The 18721-nt window shown below is 36.4% G+C and overlaps 1 protein-coding gene and 1 non-coding gene across 9 annotated transcripts in view; both read right to left on the minus strand.

Moving 5' to 3' along the window:
- Positions 1-18721, minus strand: part of EFCAB2 (EF-hand calcium binding domain 2) — a 132994-nt gene that overhangs the window by 87398 nt on the left and 26875 nt on the right. For 3 of the 8 annotated variants that reach the window (XM_065935591.1, XM_065935590.1, XM_065935592.1), the window contains one exon: positions 2222-2306. The exons of 2 other annotated variants lie outside the window; for them this stretch is intronic. In XM_065935591.1, coding sequence (XP_065791663.1) covers positions 2222-2306 — 85 coding nt within the window. The remainder of the gene's footprint in view (positions 1-2221; positions 2307-18721) is intronic. 3 more of the 8 variants (XM_065935593.1, XM_065935594.1, XM_065935595.1) reach the window with 1 other exon arrangement.
- LOC136170027 (U6 spliceosomal RNA) lies at positions 3253-3359 on the minus strand. The gene has a single exon (XR_010663487.1). It is a non-coding gene; the product is annotated as a U6 spliceosomal RNA (small nuclear RNA).

Below are 18721 nucleotides of genomic sequence, written 5' to 3' on the forward strand. Positions count from 1 at the left end.
AAAAGGAGAGTCTATTTAGACTTTCCCTTTTAATCATAAGCCAAAATAAATTCTAGCAAGATTAACTGTTTTTACAAATAGAAGAGCCTGCTAAAGCTAGGAAAAGTAGGACCAGACTTTATTTCAGCACTATGTCCCCTGAGCCTCTTCCAGGGCTGAGGCACAGCTGCCCCAAACAGAAGAAACTAATCTGAGTTTCGACTGTGTTGTTATCCTATTTCATCTTTGGCAAGTCACTTCGCTTCCTGGCTGATTTATAAAAAGCAGATAGTAATGATACTGGCAGCATGAGAATGCTCACTGTAAAGTTTAAAGTGCTATACAAATCAGCAGAAGGAATAGAGACTAGAAACTGCATTCATCCATGTTGCTACCACCTGGATATTTCAGTGCTAAAAACTATGCCAATTTTCCTGGTAACTTTCTTTCTTTTATAAAGTAGACAATTTAAGTAAGAACATACACTTTCCCACTGGGTCTCAGTACAATTATTTTAATTCTGAGTGGGAAGAAAGATGCATCCGATAGCATGTTTGTGCGTGCACGTGTGCACTCAACTGTGTCCAACTCTTTGTGACCCCGTGGACTGTAGCCTGCCAGGCTCCTCTGTCCATGGGATTTCCCAGGCAAGAATACTGGGGTGTGTTGCCATTTCCTTTTCCAGGGGCTCTTCTCAAGTCTCTTGCATCTCCTGCATTGGTACGCTGGTTCTTTACTAGCTGAGCCGCCAGGGAAGCCCACGAGCATGTTTGCACGTGTGCTCTGTCGCTTCAGTTATGTCTGACTCTCTATGACCCCATGGACTGTGGCCCACCAGGTCCCTCTGTCCAAGGGATTCTCCAGGCAAGAATACTGGAGTGGGTTGTCATGCCCTCCTCATAAGCATGTTTATGTCCCCTGAATTGGCCCTTTTACCAAAAAATGGCTGGCATCACTGCTCTAAGGGATTTGGGAGATTTTCTCTTCACTGCTACTTTTTGGAAGCCTCTGCTCAAAGCAGGAGACTATCCTGTGAAGTCCATGAAGGGTGGGGTGGAGGGGAGGAGGGTAGAAGCGGGTGTTTTGGAACCAATACCTTGTAGATACTGAGGGATGACTATAGTTACAATCGGTCATACTCATATTGCTCATTCAGTTTAGCTTAAATTTAAATCATTTAGTCCTCTGACCAGTCTGGAAGTGATGGGACTGGTTTATAAGCATCAAATGGTTCTTGCCAAAACCATTTAAAAATCATTTCCCACTGTTTTGTTGGCCTCCATACTGAGTTCTAACTCTTGAGATTGTGATCCCATCAAATATTTCTCAATCAGTTTGGCCTCCTGGAAGGATGATTTCATTACTTTTCTTTGATGTACATGTGTGGCACAGATTCTACAACATGCATAATCTGCTCTATCTTTTGCCTCTTTTTTTCAAACTGTTCTTTGTTTCCTGTCCTCTATTCTAAATCCACCAGTATTTGTGTTTTTTTTATCATCTTTTTATGTTCTTTTGTTTTGGTTCTTTTTGTTATTTTACTTGAGCAGTGTATCATGTTTAAGAATTATTAATCAAAAAAAAAAAAAAAAGAATTATTAATCCAAGGAAATGGCAACCCACTCCAGGATTCTTGCCTGGAGAATCCCATGGACAGAGGAGCTGATAGGCTACAGTCCACGGGGTCGCGAAGAGTTGGACACGACTGAGCCATTTCGTTCACTCACTCTCTGTAATATCCTATAATGCCTGATAATACATATCTATGGTTTTTGGTTTTGTTTTGTTTTTTGCCACACTGCTTGTGGGATTTCAATTCCCCATCCAAGAAATGAACCCAGACCATAGCAGTGAACGTTCAGAATTCTAACCACTAGGCCACCAGGGAATGCCCCATATCTATGTATTCTAAAAGTAAATTATGTTCATTCACTCAACAAATATTTAATGAGTACCAACTGTGTGTCCAGCACTAAAGCTATAGTATACAAATTTGTATCATTCACAGAATTTAGTCTATAGATTAGAATAGGCAAAGTGGATATACATAATCTTTCCACTAGATTATGAAGAATAAGAAACAATACTATACAAAACAGCAGCTAGAAAAGACCTTTTGCTGAGCACAGAAACATAAATACTTTAGCATAATAAATTCAAAGAATGTAGAAAAAGAAATGAACCATCTTCTACTTCAAGAGTTGTATCAGCAATTTAGAATTAGAAGGAAACATCTCCAAACCTTACATCCACTGTACTATTTGACTCATGGTCAAACACTTCAAAAGCTTCTTTGATTTTTCTGTGAAATTCTGCTACAGCTAGCTCTGCAAAAGAAAAAGTAAATAAAAATTATTATACTCTAATTTTAAATTCAAAATTAAAAAATTCAACAACTAGAAGTTATTAATAAGAACATGCAGAACGCTTCCCTAGTATTATTTTTTGGCGGGGAGGGGAGTTATGTAAGAGAACGTCTTTATTCTTAGGAGAGGAATGCTGAAGTCTTTAAGAGTGAAATGTTACAATATCTGCAATTTACTTCCCCCCTCCCCTTCCCAATATTCTTTTTGTTTGTTTGTTTCTATAATTCTTAGATTTATTTTTAAATTTTTTTGTTTAATTATTTATTTGGCTGCATTTGGACTTAATTGTGGCATATGAACTACCATTCATTCTCCTATTTCACTCAGATGCTCTATTTTTCCAGGTTGCAACATAACCTTCAATTGTGAAAACTATCAAAGGGATGTAACAGTTTATTGATATTTATTAATTATTAATTTATTATAACATGGTGGCAAACTTCTAGTTTGATAAGCAAATAAATGTTATCTTATTATTTAAATGTACAGTTCCTTGCTTACCAGTAAATCTGAATACTGATCTTTAATGTTTGTTTACCACCTCTGTTTTCTATGTTTTGAATTGTCTGTTCAGGTTTTCTGCTCATCCCTATTGGGATCTTCCATTTTTTTCTTAATTTTGTATGAGCTCTTTAAATAATAAAGACTTACTGAAATTCTTACTTAATTCTTACTGAAAGAATTACTGAAAACAATTTTCCAGGTCAGTTGTTTGAATCTGTTTTCCTAAAATGAAAACAGTTCCATCTCCCTTATGATTATCAAAATCACACACGATTACTGAAGACAAAAAAAAAAAAAGTCGAGACCAAGTAAAAATTACTTCAAATCCTAACATGTAGAGTTAACTACTCTTATTTATTTTTTTTTTAATTTTATTTTATTAGTTGGAGGCCAATTACTTCATAAAAATATGGAACGCTTCACGAATTTGCGTGTCATCCTTGCGCAGGGGCCATGCTAATCTTCTCTGTATCGTTCCAATTTTAGTATATGAGCTGCCGAAGCGAGCACGAGTTAACTACTCTTAATATTGCCCTCTAATCTAACGTTTCATTCAACAGTAAATCATGAGCATCTTTTCATTCTCAAAAAAATATTTATTACATTATCATTTTTAGAGACTGATAATCCATTATAGAACTTTATCATAATTTATTAAACCAACTCCCTAACTGCAGACATTTAGGTAGTTTCTAAATTTTTTTGTTGTTAAATATATTAATTCTTGAGTGAACCATTCTCCCCAATTCATCTTTGTGCATTTGTCTTATTATCTCACTGAAATACGATAAGTTGAATACAGCTGAATTTGTGTAAGATAGTGGGAACATTCTTACTAATTCTAATAGTAACTTGGGAAAAATCTCACTGGTTATGATACTGTCATTACACAAAGCTGATATTTGCTTTTTAAATTTAAGATTACATTTTAAAAGTACATTATTTTTTATTTTTATTTTAGTCACACATGTTGAGATTTCTTATCCTTTAAAGTTTAGAAACATAGCCTTTGAAAGGACCACCAAAAGAGGGAGAAAATTATCCTTTTTCTATAGGTTTGGTAAACTCAATTCTGTTTTCTTCTACAATTAAAAAATATACTGAAATCCATCTGAAAGTTATTTTGGCATGATTCAAAGTGAAAGATAAACTTCTAATCTGATTTTAATAATTTCTAATTTACTAAGCACTTGAATTCTTTCCTCCTACTTTACAATGTGTTATAGTCCTTTATGTGATGAAGACTACTTCCATTGTCTATTCTACTGATTCCATTCTGAATTGTATTTCTACTGTTATGTCATTACCATCCCATTTCACTTATTAATATTATCACTGCTTCTGGTCTTCTTCTTAGGAATAGTCATTAATATACTCACCAGAGTAAGTCTTCCAAATGAAATTTAGAAATTCAAATAAAATTTAGAAATTCCATGTAAAACACCACTGGGATTGCTATTGCAATGAAGCTATACACTGAGAAAGAATGAACATTTTAAAATCGCTTTCACATCTAAGAGATCTATATTAGCTATATAACCCTTTTAATATCTCTAAATTGAAGGTTATACATTATGGCTTTCCTCATACAAGCCACACACAAATTCTCCAAGAAGATTACACCTCAGTATTTTATGTATTTTGTGGATATTGTGAAGGAAACTTTTTGGAAACCTTGAAATTTCTAGAAGTAGAGGTAAATATTAATTTTTTAAACATTTGCTATTGATCTTATATCCATCTATTTCCCCAAACTTTTTATAATCCCTTTTCAGTTGGTTACTTTGTATTTTCTCATAATTCATTTGGTCTCTTCTTTCCAAAATGCATACTTTCTTATTTCTCCTTCATGATTTAGGACACTGGCCAGAACTACCAAAATAAACTGAATTCATCAAATGATAACGATAATCTTTGCTCTTTAAAAACATTATTAGTTGATAGATTAGAATACTAGTCCTTTACCAGTAAATACAATTATGACTTGTGTTCTGAAATAGGTATTACTAACAAGTCTAAAGCAGTATTCTTCCATTCCTCTGCCCAGTTTTATATTAAGAACAATTACTAACTTTTAACAACCTCTAATTAATATTGATGCGAAGAACTCACTCATTGGAAAAGACCCTGATGCTGGGAAAGATTGAAGGCAGGAGGAGAAGGAGACAACAGAGGACGAGATGGTTGGATGGCATCAGCGACTCGTCGGACATGGGTTTGGGTAAGCTCTGGAAGTTGGTTATGGACAGGGAAGCCTGGCGTGCTGCAGTCCATGGGGTCGCAAAGAGTCAGACACAACTGGGCCACTGAACTGAACTGAAGTTTTCTAAAATGGGTTCTGTTTCACACTCATTCCTCAACGTGTTTCTCAGTAAAAGGCTTCAGTGATCAAAAATGCCTGAAAAAGGCATTTAAAGGGTTTGTTTTTGACAAAAACAGACTCACAATATTGTGTTCTCCTCTTGGGGATTTATCATGCATATTACCATATTAAAGTCTTTGAGATGTTCTAAAGAAATTAATGCAGCATTTTCCAAATATACTTGATCATGGAATCTCCTTTTTCAAATTGTCATCTGTCAGGAATAAATAATGCTTTAATAGACATTTGGAACTTCTGTAACTCAGGAATCCTCACCCACTGGACACAGGTATGATGTGAAAGAATTACAAGAGCAGCCTAAAACACTGATCCTCTCATCTCTCAGTGTGGCCAGATCAAAGTCAGGCAGCTGAAAGAATCTATTCCAGGGATTCTTAGCAGGAGGCTCAAAGCAGAGCAGGCTTTGACAGCAAGCCAACAGGTAGCTATACAGGTAGCAAGCACAACAAATATCAAGCACCCAGCGCTCCATGCTTGCCATGAAAGTGATCTACCTCACATACTCCTATTTCAGAAAACAGAAATCAAATGCACCACTGCTCGCCATGGACAAATGGACAAAGAATCCATGGAGCTAGTGGAGTAGTTCGTGTTCCACATGCCCAAGGAAAACAGTATTGTGACTGAGGGGGCTTGTGGCTCTAAGAAACAGCCCATAATCCTTATCTTCATATACAGTAGCTAATTCTACCCTTCCACTGATGATACGACCTTTCAGTAGCAGTCGAGCTTGCTGCCGGGCTCTAACAACACATAACATGTTATATAAATTAAATCTACACCATAATTTTTAAGTAATGATATGAGAAACTTCAACTGGATTGAAAAACCATTTGCAGGAACTTCCCTGGTGGTCAGCTGTTAAGACTCCAAGCTCTCAATGCAGGGGGCCCGGGTTTCAATCCTGGTGTAGGGAACTAGATTCCACATGCTGCAACTAAGACCAGGAGTAGCCAAATAAATAAATAAAAATAGATTTTTTTTAAAAAAAAATTTGTATTACATCACAAAATTTTCTAAAGTTATATTTTTCAATTAAAGGGTGTGTGTTTGACAAAAACAGACTCACAGAGAGCAAAATACTAACTAGTGGTTATCAGTGGGGTAAGGAGTGAGGGGTGAAACAGAATGAGATTGAGAGGCACAAACTACTATACACAAAATAAATACGCACTGGTCAGAATGGCCACCATCAAAAAAATCTACAAACAATAAATGCTGGAGAGGGTGTGGAGAAGAGGGAACCCTTTTACATTGTTGGCGGGAATATAAATTGGTACCGCCATTGTGGAAAACAATACAGAGGTTTCTTAGAAAACTAAAATAGAGGTACCACGTGATCCAGCAATCTCACCCCTGGGCATATATCCAGAGAAAACCACAATTTGAACAGATACATGCACCCTAATGTTCATGGCAGAACCATTTACAATAGCCAAGGCATGGAAACAATCCAAGTGCCCATCAACAGACAACTGGTTTAAGGAGATGTAAAATATATATATATATATATATATATATATATATATATACATACACACACACACACTGGAATATTGCTCAGCCATAAAAAGAAAAAAAACAAAAAACGAAATAATGCCATTTGCCACATGGATGGACCCAGAGACTGTCATATGGAGTGAAGTCAGTCAGATAGAGGAAGACAAATACCATATGATATCGCTTATATGTGGACTCTAAAAAAAGGGTCCAGGGCTTCGCTGGTGGTCTAGTGGTTAAGAATCCACCTGCCAATTCAGGGAACATGGGTTCAAGCCCTAATCCGGGAAGATCTCACAGGCTGTGGAGCAACTCAGCCCACGTGCCACAACTCCTGAACCCGTGTGCTGCAACTCCTGAAGCCCACATGCCTAAAGGCCCTGGTCCACCAGAGAGGCCACCACAGTGAGAAGCCGGCACACCTCAACAAGGAGTAGCCCACGCTCGCCACAACTGGGAAAGCCTGAGCCCACGTGCAGCAATGAAGACCTAGCACAGCCAAAATAAACAAACAATTTTTTAAAAAAATAAAAAATTTAAAAGGGTACAAATGAACTTATCTACAAAACAGAAATAGTGTTAGAGACGTAGAAAACAAACTTGGGCTTCCCTGTGGCTCAGTGGTAAAGAACCCGCCTGCCAATGCAGGAGACATGGGTTCAATCCCTGGTCTAGGAAGATCCCACATTCCACACAGCAACTAAGACTGTGCCCCACAAGCCTGTGCTCCAGAGCCTGGGAACCACAACTGCTAAGCCAACACGTACAACTACCAAAGCCCGAGAACCCCCGGGCCTTTTCTCCACAAGAGAAGCCACCACAATGACAAGCTGAGCACTGCAACAAAGAGCACCACAACCAGAGAAAAACCTGAGCAGCAGCAACGACCCAGCACAGCCAAAAATAAGCAAATAAAATTTTTTAAAAAGAAAAACTATGGTCACCATCAGGTAAGAGGGGGAAGGATAAGTTGGAGAACTGGGAGTGACATATACACAGTACTATATGTAAAAGAGATAACTAACAAGGACTTACTGTATAGCACAGGAAATTCTATTCAATACTGTGCAATGGCCTATATGGGAAAATGATCTAAAAAAGAGTGGGGATATGTAGATGGATAACTGATTAATTTTGCTGTACAGAAGAAACTACAGTATTGTAAATCAACTATGCACCAATAAAAATTATAAACAAATAAATAGGATATATTATACAGCACAGGGAAATATGTCATTATTTTGTACTAACATTAAATAGAATATAATCTATAAATATTGAATCACTATGTTGTACACCTGAAACGAATATAACATTGTAAATCAACTACAGTCCAATTTTAAAGGATGAGTTTTTGAAATTATAATGTCAATTGTTTTAAATTTTTTAATGGCTGAGAAAAATGCTTTCACATTTTTACACAAACAGTTTCTCACTGGTAATAAACTATCAAAAATTGAGGATCTTATACTTTAAAATTTGATCAGGAATTGAAAAAAGTCATCCCTCGGAATCCATGGGGAGAGTGGTTCCAGGACCTGCAGATACCAAAATCTGAGGATACTCAAGTCCTTTATATAAAATACTGTAATATTTGCATATAACCTACACTCATCCTTCCATATAGGCCAAATCATCTTTAGATTACTTATAATATCTAATACAATATAAATGCTATATAAATAGCTGCTGGCATGGCAAACTGAAGTTTGAATCTGAAACTGAAAGCTTAGTATTGTAAACAACTCTATACCCACCACCTGTATCTATTATTAATGTTTGCCATTTTTTTTCTTCTTTCCTAAATCCCTGTCTCTAGTCACAGACATTACAATTATTCATCCCCAAATACTTCAACATGCATCTCCTAAAAATAAGGACATTCTCCTACATAATCCCAATATAATTATGATATTGTTAAAATTCATAAAAATTCACTAAGAACATCCAATATCTATTCAATATGCAAATTTCTAAATTGTACCATAATGTCTTTTTTACAGTTACTTTTTCAACCTACACTCTAATGAAAGTTTATGTCATACATCTGGTTTTAAAATGTTTTGGTCTCTTTTAAACTAAAACAGTCTTTCATTCTCTCCTGGTCTCCTGTCCCCCAGTGAAATTAGCTTGTGGAAGGGACCAGGCCATGCAATGTCTTATAAAATGGTCTGCCTTCTGGACTTGTCTGACAGCATTCTTATTTCACCCTCATATTAGAAAAACTACTACTCTGTTAAGTTTCATTCCTTCAGAAATCACCTGCTACTCCTTCTCACTACTGTCCTCTACTGATTCTCCGATCACTTTCCTCCAAATTTATCAAGCCGACCAATTTAACTTCCAACAACCCATCCTCACAGTTCTATTTGATCATCAACACCTTTTGATTCTAATTATTAAATACTTTCAAAATCAGTCTCCCTCTTCCATTTCCACTGCCACAGTTTAAGTCTAGATCTTCATTGCTTCTGGCCTTAATGCAGTCACTTCCTGTCTGGATTTATGCAATGATTTCCTGTCTTTTTGCCTTTAGTTTCCTTTCCCTCCATTTCCATTTCATCCTTCAAACCATAGTCCACATTTTGCTAGGACTATCTGTCTAAAACAAAAATTTGTTCATATGACTTCCTGGTTTAAAATCTTTCAATGATTCCCAAGTTCTTTCAAAAAAATAAAAAAGCATTCAGTCTCCTAAATCACATCTACAAACTGGCCCTTCCTTATCTCAAAAATGTCATTTCTCAATACTTTTTCATACTGATTCTCCACCTTGGAAATCTTTGTAGTTTTTCAATTATTATGCTTTTTCATTGTCATTATGATTGATAGTCCTCTGTATGAAACAGTCCTCTCCTTTTTCTGGATAATTCCTACTTAACATTCAAGAAAGTTTAAGAGTAACACACTTTTCTTTCATCTTCTTTTTGAATTAGGTACCCTCCTGTGTAGCACCCATGGATATCTCTATTATAATATTATATCAAACTGTATTGTAATCAGCAGTTAACTAGTTTCCCCTTCCTCACTTGTAAACACCTTGAGAACAACTTTGACAGTGCCTGGAACATACTAAATTCTCAATAAATGCTTACTAAATAGTTAATAATTATATATGAGACAATCCATGTCCCATTTGGATATGACAACTCACAATTTCCCTTTTTGATGTTTTTTAGGTATTGTTAACAGAATTATATTTATTTCCTTCATATAATGAAACTGGGGAATGCTTAATTGGTTTTCTATGTCATGGAACAATTTGTATAGCAAGAGAACTATCTTTTGGGTAAGAAACTGGCAAGGAAAGAATTAAGTTACGATAAAAAAATGACAGTAAAATGTAGTGGTTAACAAATTCAGCAATATATTAAAAGGATTAAACATCAAGACCAAATGGAATTTATTCCAGAGACACAAGACTGTCAATTAGAGTTACATACTACATTCATAGAATGAAGGCAAAAAAGCCACATGATTAGGATAATTGATATAGAAAAAGCGTTTGACAAAATTCAACATCCTTTCATGATAATAATATTCATAAAACTAGGAACAGAAGGAAACTTCTTCAACATGATAAGGGCCTATATGAAAAACCCACAGCTAATAAATACCATTTTCAGTGCTGAAAGACAAAGCTTTTCCTGTAAGATCAGGAATAAGATTTTAAAAAGGCCTCCTTTACCACTTTCGAATATAGTATTGGATGTTCTAGTCAGTTCATCTGGGCAAGAAAGAGAAATAAAAGGCATCCAAGTTGAAAAGAAAGAAGTATAATCATTTCTGTTCACAGATGACAATCTTATTATGTAGAAAACCCTTAGTCTGAGAAAAAAAGAAACCTGACAGAGAAAATAAATACATTCAGCAAAGATGCAGGATATGAAATCAACACACAAAAATCCGTCACATTTCAATATAATAAAAACAAACAATCTGAAAAGGAATTCTTAAAATTCTATTTGCAATATCACAAAAATATCAACCAAACAAAAATAAGTAGGGTGAATGTCATCAAAATTAAAACTTTGGTGAAATCAAAGAACACTACTAAGAGAGTGAAAAAACAATCCACACATTTGCAAAGCATATATCTGATAGGGATTAATATTCAGAATATATAAAGAACTCCTACAACTAAATAACAGAAAAATCAACCCAATTTAAAAAGATGAAAAAATTTGAATAGACATTTCTCAAAGAAGTTTGAATTTCTGTATACAAATGGCTAATTAGTACCTGAAAAGATGTTCAACATCACTAGTCATTAGGATATCTCTTATAAAATAGGAAATAACAAGTCTTGGTGAAGATATGGAAAAATTGGAACAGTTGTACATTACCAATGGAAATATAAAATGGTACAGCTGTTGTGGAAAACAGTATGGTAGTTCTTCAGAAAATTAAAATCTAATTACCATAAAACCCAGCAGTTCCACTTTTGGGTAAATGTTCAAAATAATTGAAAACATGGTCTCAAGTATTTGCACACCAGTGTTCACAGCAGCATTATTCACAGTAGCCAGGAGGTGGGATCAACCCAAATATCCATTGACAGGTGCATACATAAATGAAAGTGGCGTATATATACAGTGGAATATCTTTCAGTCTTAAAAAGGAACAAAACTATGACACATGCTACAGCATGGATGAACTCTGAAGATGTTATGTGCTAAGTGGTATAAGCCAGATACAGAAGGACAAATATTGTATGATTTCAAATATATGAGGAACACAACAGTCAAACTCCTAAAAACAGAAAGTAGAATGGTGGTTCCCAGGAGCTGGGAAGAATTTGTTAGGAGATAAGAGGAATAGGAAGCTAATGTCTGGTGGGTACAAGGTTTTTGTTTGGAATGATTAAAAGTCCTGATAACGGATAGTGGTGATAGTTGCAGAGCACTGTGAAGGTACTTTGTCGTTGTTGTTCACTCAGTCATGTGCGACTTTTGTGACCCCACAGACTGGGGCACGCCAGGCTTCCCTGTCCTTCACTATCTCCCAGAGTTTGCTCAAACTCACGTCCACTGAGTCAATGATGCCATCCAACCATCTTATCCTCTTTCGCCCCCTTCTCCTCCTGTCCTCAATCTTTCCCAGCATCAGGGTCTTTTCCAGTGAGTCAGTTCTTCGCATCAGGTGGCCAAAGTACTGGAGCTTCAGCATCAGCCCTTCCAATGAATATTCAGGGTTGATTTCCTTTAGGATTTCCTTTAGGTTTGATCTCCTTGATGTCCAAGGGACGCTTAAGAGTCTCCTCCAGCAGCAATGTCACTGAACTGTGTATTTTTAAAAGGTTAGAATGGTTTTTAAAAATCCTAAAAATTGAAGTTCAAAAAAAAGAATCAACCATTCTAATGACACTGTTCTAAAACTGACTGGTAATGGGTGCACATATCTATGAATATATTAAAAACAACTGAACTGTATATCTTGAAAGAGTGAACTAGATAGTATGTGAATTATATCTCAATAAAGCTGCTATTTTAAAAAGATGGAAGGGATATTAAAATTTTTAGATAATTATGTAAGTAAACATTCCTCTTTTTCTAATGAATAGTAATTTTTTTTTTAAGTTACTAAAATATTTTTAAAATGCCAATTAATGCAATTTTTATCATGTTTGTGAAGGCAGTCTTTCTCAGTCTGGACTCTTATTTCCTCTTCTTGTATCGTTGCTTAGCTGTCTTAGTCTATTGGGCTAAGATACCAAGCTGTTGTAATGAAGTATCACAGAGCAGGTAGTTTATAAACAACAGAAACTTATTTTTCACAGTTCTGGAGGCTGAAATTCTGAGACCAGGATGTCAATATGGTTGAGTGAGGGCTCTCTTTCAGGTTACAGACTTCTCATTGTATTTTCACATAGTGGAAGATGGTAGGGACCTCCGCACAATCTTTTTTATTAGGGCAGTAATCCCATTCATGAGGGCTACATCCTCGTGACCCTTGCCAAAGATTCCACCTACTAATAACATGACTTTTGGGAGTTAGGATTTCAACATATGGTCTGGTGTTCAAAAATTCAGACCATAGCTCTACTACTTACTGTATCTTGTTGAAAGGGTGTGACTAGATAGAACACTCTTGCCTTGTTCCTGATCTTAGTGGGAAAGTCTCAAATTTCTCACCATTAAGTCTGATGTTAACTTTAGGTTTTTGTAGATGCTCTTTCTCAAGTGGAGGAAGTTCCCTCTATTCCTAGTCTACTAGGAATTCGTGATTTTTCTTTTTTACACTGTTGATGAGTTACATTAAATGACTTTTGAATGTTGAAGCAGTCTTGCATACCTGGGATAAATCCTACTTATTTGCGGTATATAATTGTTTTTATATATTATTGGATATATATGTATGAAGCGATTAATATGGATCAGGCAATAATCTAAATTCTTTACACATTTTAACAAAGGTAATCATTAACAAATGTAATCAAGCTGGAATCAAGATTGCTGGGAGAAATACCAACAACTTCAGATATGCAGATAATACCACACTAAGGGCAGAAAGTGAAGAGGAACTAAAGAGGCTCTTGATGAAGGTGAAAGGGGAGAGTGAAAAAGGTGGCTTAAAATTCAACATTCAAAAAACTAAGATCATGGCATTTGGTCCTATCACTTCATGGCAAATAGACAGGCAAACAGTGGAAATAGCAACAGATTTCATCTTCTTGGGCTCCAAAATCACTGCAGATGGTAACTGCAGCCACAAAATTAAAAGACACTTTCTCCTTGGAAGAAAAGCTGTGACAAACCTACAAAGTATATTAAAAAGTAGAGACATCACTTTGCCAACAAAGGTCCATATGATCAAAGCTTTGGTTTTTCCAGTAGTCATGTACAGATGTAAGAGTTGGACCATAAAAAAGGCTGAGCGCCAAAGAACTGATGCTTTCGAACTATGGTACTGGAGAAGACTCTTGAGAGTCCCTTGGACAGCAAGGAGATCAAACCAGTCAATCCTGAAGGAAATCAACACTGAATACTCATTAGAAGGACTGATGCTGAAGCTGAAGCTCCAATACTTTGCCACCTGATGCTAAGGGTCAACTCATTAGAAAAGACCCAGATGTTGGGAAAGACTGAAAGCAAAAGAAGAGGGCAGCAGAGGACGAGATGGTTGGATAGCATCACTGATTCAGTGGACATGAACTTGAGCAAACTCTGGGAGATGGTCAGGGACAGGGAGGCCTGAGGTGCTGCAGTCCATGGGGTCACAAAGAGTCAAACAGAATTTAGTGACTCAACAACAACAAATCATTAACCAGACTTACACATGTCTACTTGCTAAGTCACTTCAGTCATGTCCCACTCTTTGCAACTCCATAGACTATAGCCCACCAGACTCTTCTGTCCATGGGGATGCTCCAGGCAAGAATGCTGGAGTGGGTTGCCATGCTCTCCTCCAGGAACCAAACTTATCAGGATGATGCCATTATTTTTTTATTGTAACAAACTATACACAACATGTATAGAAGGCGATGGCACCCCACTCCAGTACTCTCGCCTGGAAAATCCCATGGACGGAGGAGCCTGGTAGGCTGCAGTCCATGGGGTTGCTGAGAGTTGGACACAACTGAGCGACTTCACTTTCACTTTTCACTTTCATGCACTGGAGAAGGAAATGGCAACCCACTCCAGTGTTCTTGCCTGGAGAATCCCAGGGACGGGGGAGCCTGGTAGGCTGCAATCTATGGGGTCGCACAGAGTCTGACACGACTGAAGCGACTTAGCAGCATACACAACATGAAAATTTCTACAGTCATTTTTAAGTATACACAGAGTTTAGTGATATTAAGTACATTTATATTACTATGCAGTTATCATCGTCTATCTCCAGAACTTTGTGCTATATATGCATTAAATGGGCTTCCCAAGTGGCTCCGTGGTAAAGAATCTGCCTGCCAATGCAGGAGCTGCAGAAGACGTGGGTTCAGTCCGTGTTCGAAAGATCTCCTCGAGGAGGAAATGGCAACTTGCTCCAGTATTCTTGCCTGGGAAAACCCATAGACAGAGGAGCCTGGTGGGCAATAGTCCATGGGCTCCAAAGAGTCAGACACAACTTAGCGACTGAGAATGTACACACATGTATTAGACACTAATTATTATGGTTAAATCTGAGCTTAAATAAGTTTCTGTTTCAAAATATTGTATCACAGGATCAAGACTATTCGAACTGATGAGACTAACATGAATGAAGTCTTATGGAGAAAAACAATTTAAAACCTTCGATGAGTCTATTATTTAAATAGCTTAAAATAAGGCAAGGTTGATTTTTTTAATGCAATTACTCTGGCAGACTCCAACAGTCATAATTGGTAGCTGAGAATGCTACCTGAAAGAGTAAATCCAGAGCTCAAGAAGAAAATAGTACCTACCATACAGGCTGCCTATGGTATTTCAAAACTAGTAAGAAAAACAAATCTTGAATAGAGTAGCATGCGTGCATGCTCAGTAGCTCAGTCCTGTCCAACTCTTTGCAACTCCATGGACTGTAACCTGCCAGATTCCTCTGTCCATGGAATTTTCCAGGCAAGAATACTGGAGTAGGTTGCCATTTCCTTCCCCAGAGGACTCTTCCTGAGCCAGGAATCTAACCTATGTCTCTTGGGTCTCCTGCATTGTCAGGAGAATTCTTTTTCACTGTGGCACCTGCAAAGCCCCTGGGTAGAATAGACACAAACAGTAATAAATACACTTCATCCTAGTTCAAATGTCTTGCTGGTTATAAAATTAAAGTGCACATCATGGGGCAACTAAGCACCACAACTACTGAGCCAGTGCTCTGGAACCCGCTAGCTGCAACTACTGAAGTCCGAGCACCTAGAGAAGGCTGTGCTCCGCAACAAGAGACGCCACCATAAACAGAAGCCTGAGACTGCAACTAAAGAGTATCCCCTGCTCAGAGCACTTGAGAAAGACCGTGCACAGCAACAAATGCCCAGCACAACGAAAAATAAAATAAATAAAATTTTAAAAAATAATAAATGGCATACATATTTTAGACAATAAAACAAGCTTAACAATTCTAACACTCCTTCTGAATACTACTATCAAAGGTTCCAGGTAGGTAAGCCAATCAAGAAGATAAAACCAAACTAAAGCATCACGTTCCCCTCTTGCCTTTTAGTATCCTTGACTTCTTTTGTTTATTTAGATTCTTCATCTTCAAAATACAAAAAGCCAGATTGTGTATATCATTGCCAAAATATAAGACCCAGTCTCATAATATTTGGCTAAAATACCATGGTAACAAGTCAGAAAGCTATATTAACCTATTTCCATGTTAACAGCCTAATGGAAGCTTTAAAAAGTTTTTACTGTTGTCAGAAGAAAATATAAACTACTTAAATTAAAATGAAAGTACAAGAATATGTCTTTGCAACAATGGATGTGAATGTATGCCAAAAATATTAATATTTGGCAACTTATACTGATTAAATCAGTATTTCAAAACAATTAAAATAATGCCTGATGGAAAAACAACAAAGCATTTCAAAACAATTAAAATAATGCCTGATGAAAAAACATTTTTTCCATCAGGAAAAAATCTTGGATTAGAATGTAACAAATGAGATACTTGAGGAAATAATTATGTCTTAAGAAACAGACCTTTTTTAGCCTCAAAGTATATAAAAATTAAATGTAATGTGATCAAATGTACTATCACTAATTTTTTAAATGATTTTGGTAATCAAAGTACTTCTCTCTATGAATTCATGTCTATATAACATTATTGTAAGTTGGTACAAGTTTAAGTTGGTCCATTAGTTGGTTCATTAGTTATTAACATACAGATTATGGTTTTATGCAAATTTTTGAGAAATTTCCAAAACGTTTGGCTGATCACATATTTAGGCTAGTAGAGAAAAAAAAAGTCAGTTGAAAATCTCAGAATCAAGAACTGAAAGAAAATTTGGAAGTCATTTATCCCTCTCAACTAATGAGAAAATCCCCTCTGAAATGTGCTTATGTGGTTGTGGATCAAGGTTTGGTTTATCGTCCTCTACTATGTGACGTTGGTGATGGACAGGGAGGCTTGACATGCTGTGATTCATGGGGTGACAAAAAGTCGGATACAACTGAGCAACTGAACTGACTATGTGACTAACCACTCATTTTTGTTTTTGTTTTCAAGAAGCATTGCACTTGAAACGGTGCACCATGAAATTAATGGTCCATTAAAAAGACCATCATTAAAAATGGTGGAAAATGTTCATATAGCTCTTAAAAAAAAGAATCTGTACTCAGTCCTCATTCACAAGGCATAAAGTCTCAATCAAATTTAACTCTTTATTAGTCATATCAACAGAAAAGTAAAGTCATAATTCATAAATGTGACAAATGTACTCTGGAAATAATAAATCTCTTGCTACAGAATAAGTTTAAACTATAACATTAGCATATATGAATAAATGCTTGGGAATTTCTTGACAGTTCAATGGTGAAGACTGGGCACTTTCACTGCTGTGGCCTGGATTTGATACCTGGTAGGAACTAAGATCCCTCAAGCTGCATGGTGCAGTTTAAAAAAAAAATGCTTGGTTGATAATCCAAGTATTTCCACCTATTTAATTCATGGTTACATCTAATTCAATATAAAAAAATGTTATCTCAAAAATTAAGTAAAGCTAAAATATAATATGCAAGTTTTCAGTAAGGTAGATGCAGTTTTGTAAAGCTTGGGGAAAATATTAGCAATAACATTTAATTTCACAGAAATGTCACATTCAGCAGGTGTTCTAAAAAATATTACTTTTTATAGCATGCTCACTTAGCAAAATATGTAATGACCATATGTGAAAATGAGCACTTTCATAAAATGGTCAGATGGTGAAATAATATCAGAAATACTAGTTAACAAGCACATTTTAAAATTTTTTTAATTATTGTATTTATTTTAATTGGAGGCTAATTACTTTACAATATTGTGGTGGTTTTTGCCATACATTGACATGAATCAGCCATGGGTGTACAGGTGTCCCCCCATACTGAATCCCCTACCCTATCCCTCTGCTTTGGGTTGTCCCAGAGCACCAGCTTTGAGTGCCCTGCTTCATACATCGAACTTGCATTGGTCATCTATTTTACACATGGTAATATACATGTTTCAATGCTATTCTCTCATATCGTCCCACCCTTGCCTTCTCCCAGAGTCCAAAAGTCTGTTCTTTGCATCTGTGTCTTTTTTGCTGTCTTACATATAGGGGTCATCATTACCATCTTTCAAAATTTCTTATATATGTGTTAACATACTATATTGGTGTTTCTCTTTCTGACTTACTTCACTCTGTATAATAGGCTCCAGTTTCGTCCACCTCATTAGAACTGACTCAAATGTGCTTTTTTATAGCTGAGTAACATTCTATTGTGTTTATCTACCACAACTTCCTTATCCATTCATCTGCCAATGGACATCTAGGTTGCTTCCATGTCCTAGGTATTGACAGTGCTGCAATGAACACTGGAGTACATGTATCTCTTTCAATTCTGGTTTCCTCAGAGTGTATGCCCAACAGTGGGACTGCTGGGTTGTATGGCAATTCTAGTTCCAGTTTTTTAAGGAATCTCTACACTGTTCTCCATAGTGGCTGTACCAGTTTGCATTCCCATCAACAGTGTAAGAGGGTTCCCTTTTCTCCACACTCTCTCCAGCATTTATTGTTTGTAGACTTTTGGATGGCAACCATTCTAGCCAGCATGAGATGGTACCTCATTGTGGTTTTGATTTGCATTTCTCTGATAATGAGTGATGTTGAGTAGCTTTTCATGTTTGTTAGCCATTTGTATGTCTTCTTTGGAGAAATGTCTGTTTAGTTCTTTGGCCCATTTTTGGATTGGGTTGTTTATTTTTCTGGTATTGAGCTGCATGAGCTGCTTGCATATTTTGCAGATCAATTCTTTTGTCAGTTGTTTTGTTTGCTATTATTTTCTCCCATTCTAAAGGCTGCCTTTTCACCTTGCTTATAGTTTCCTTCATTGTGCAA

Source organism: Muntiacus reevesi, chromosome 5 (assembly GCF_963930625.1).
Source record: "Muntiacus reevesi chromosome 5, mMunRee1.1, whole genome shotgun sequence".
NCBI lineage: Eukaryota > Metazoa > Chordata > Mammalia > Artiodactyla > Cervidae > Muntiacus > Muntiacus reevesi.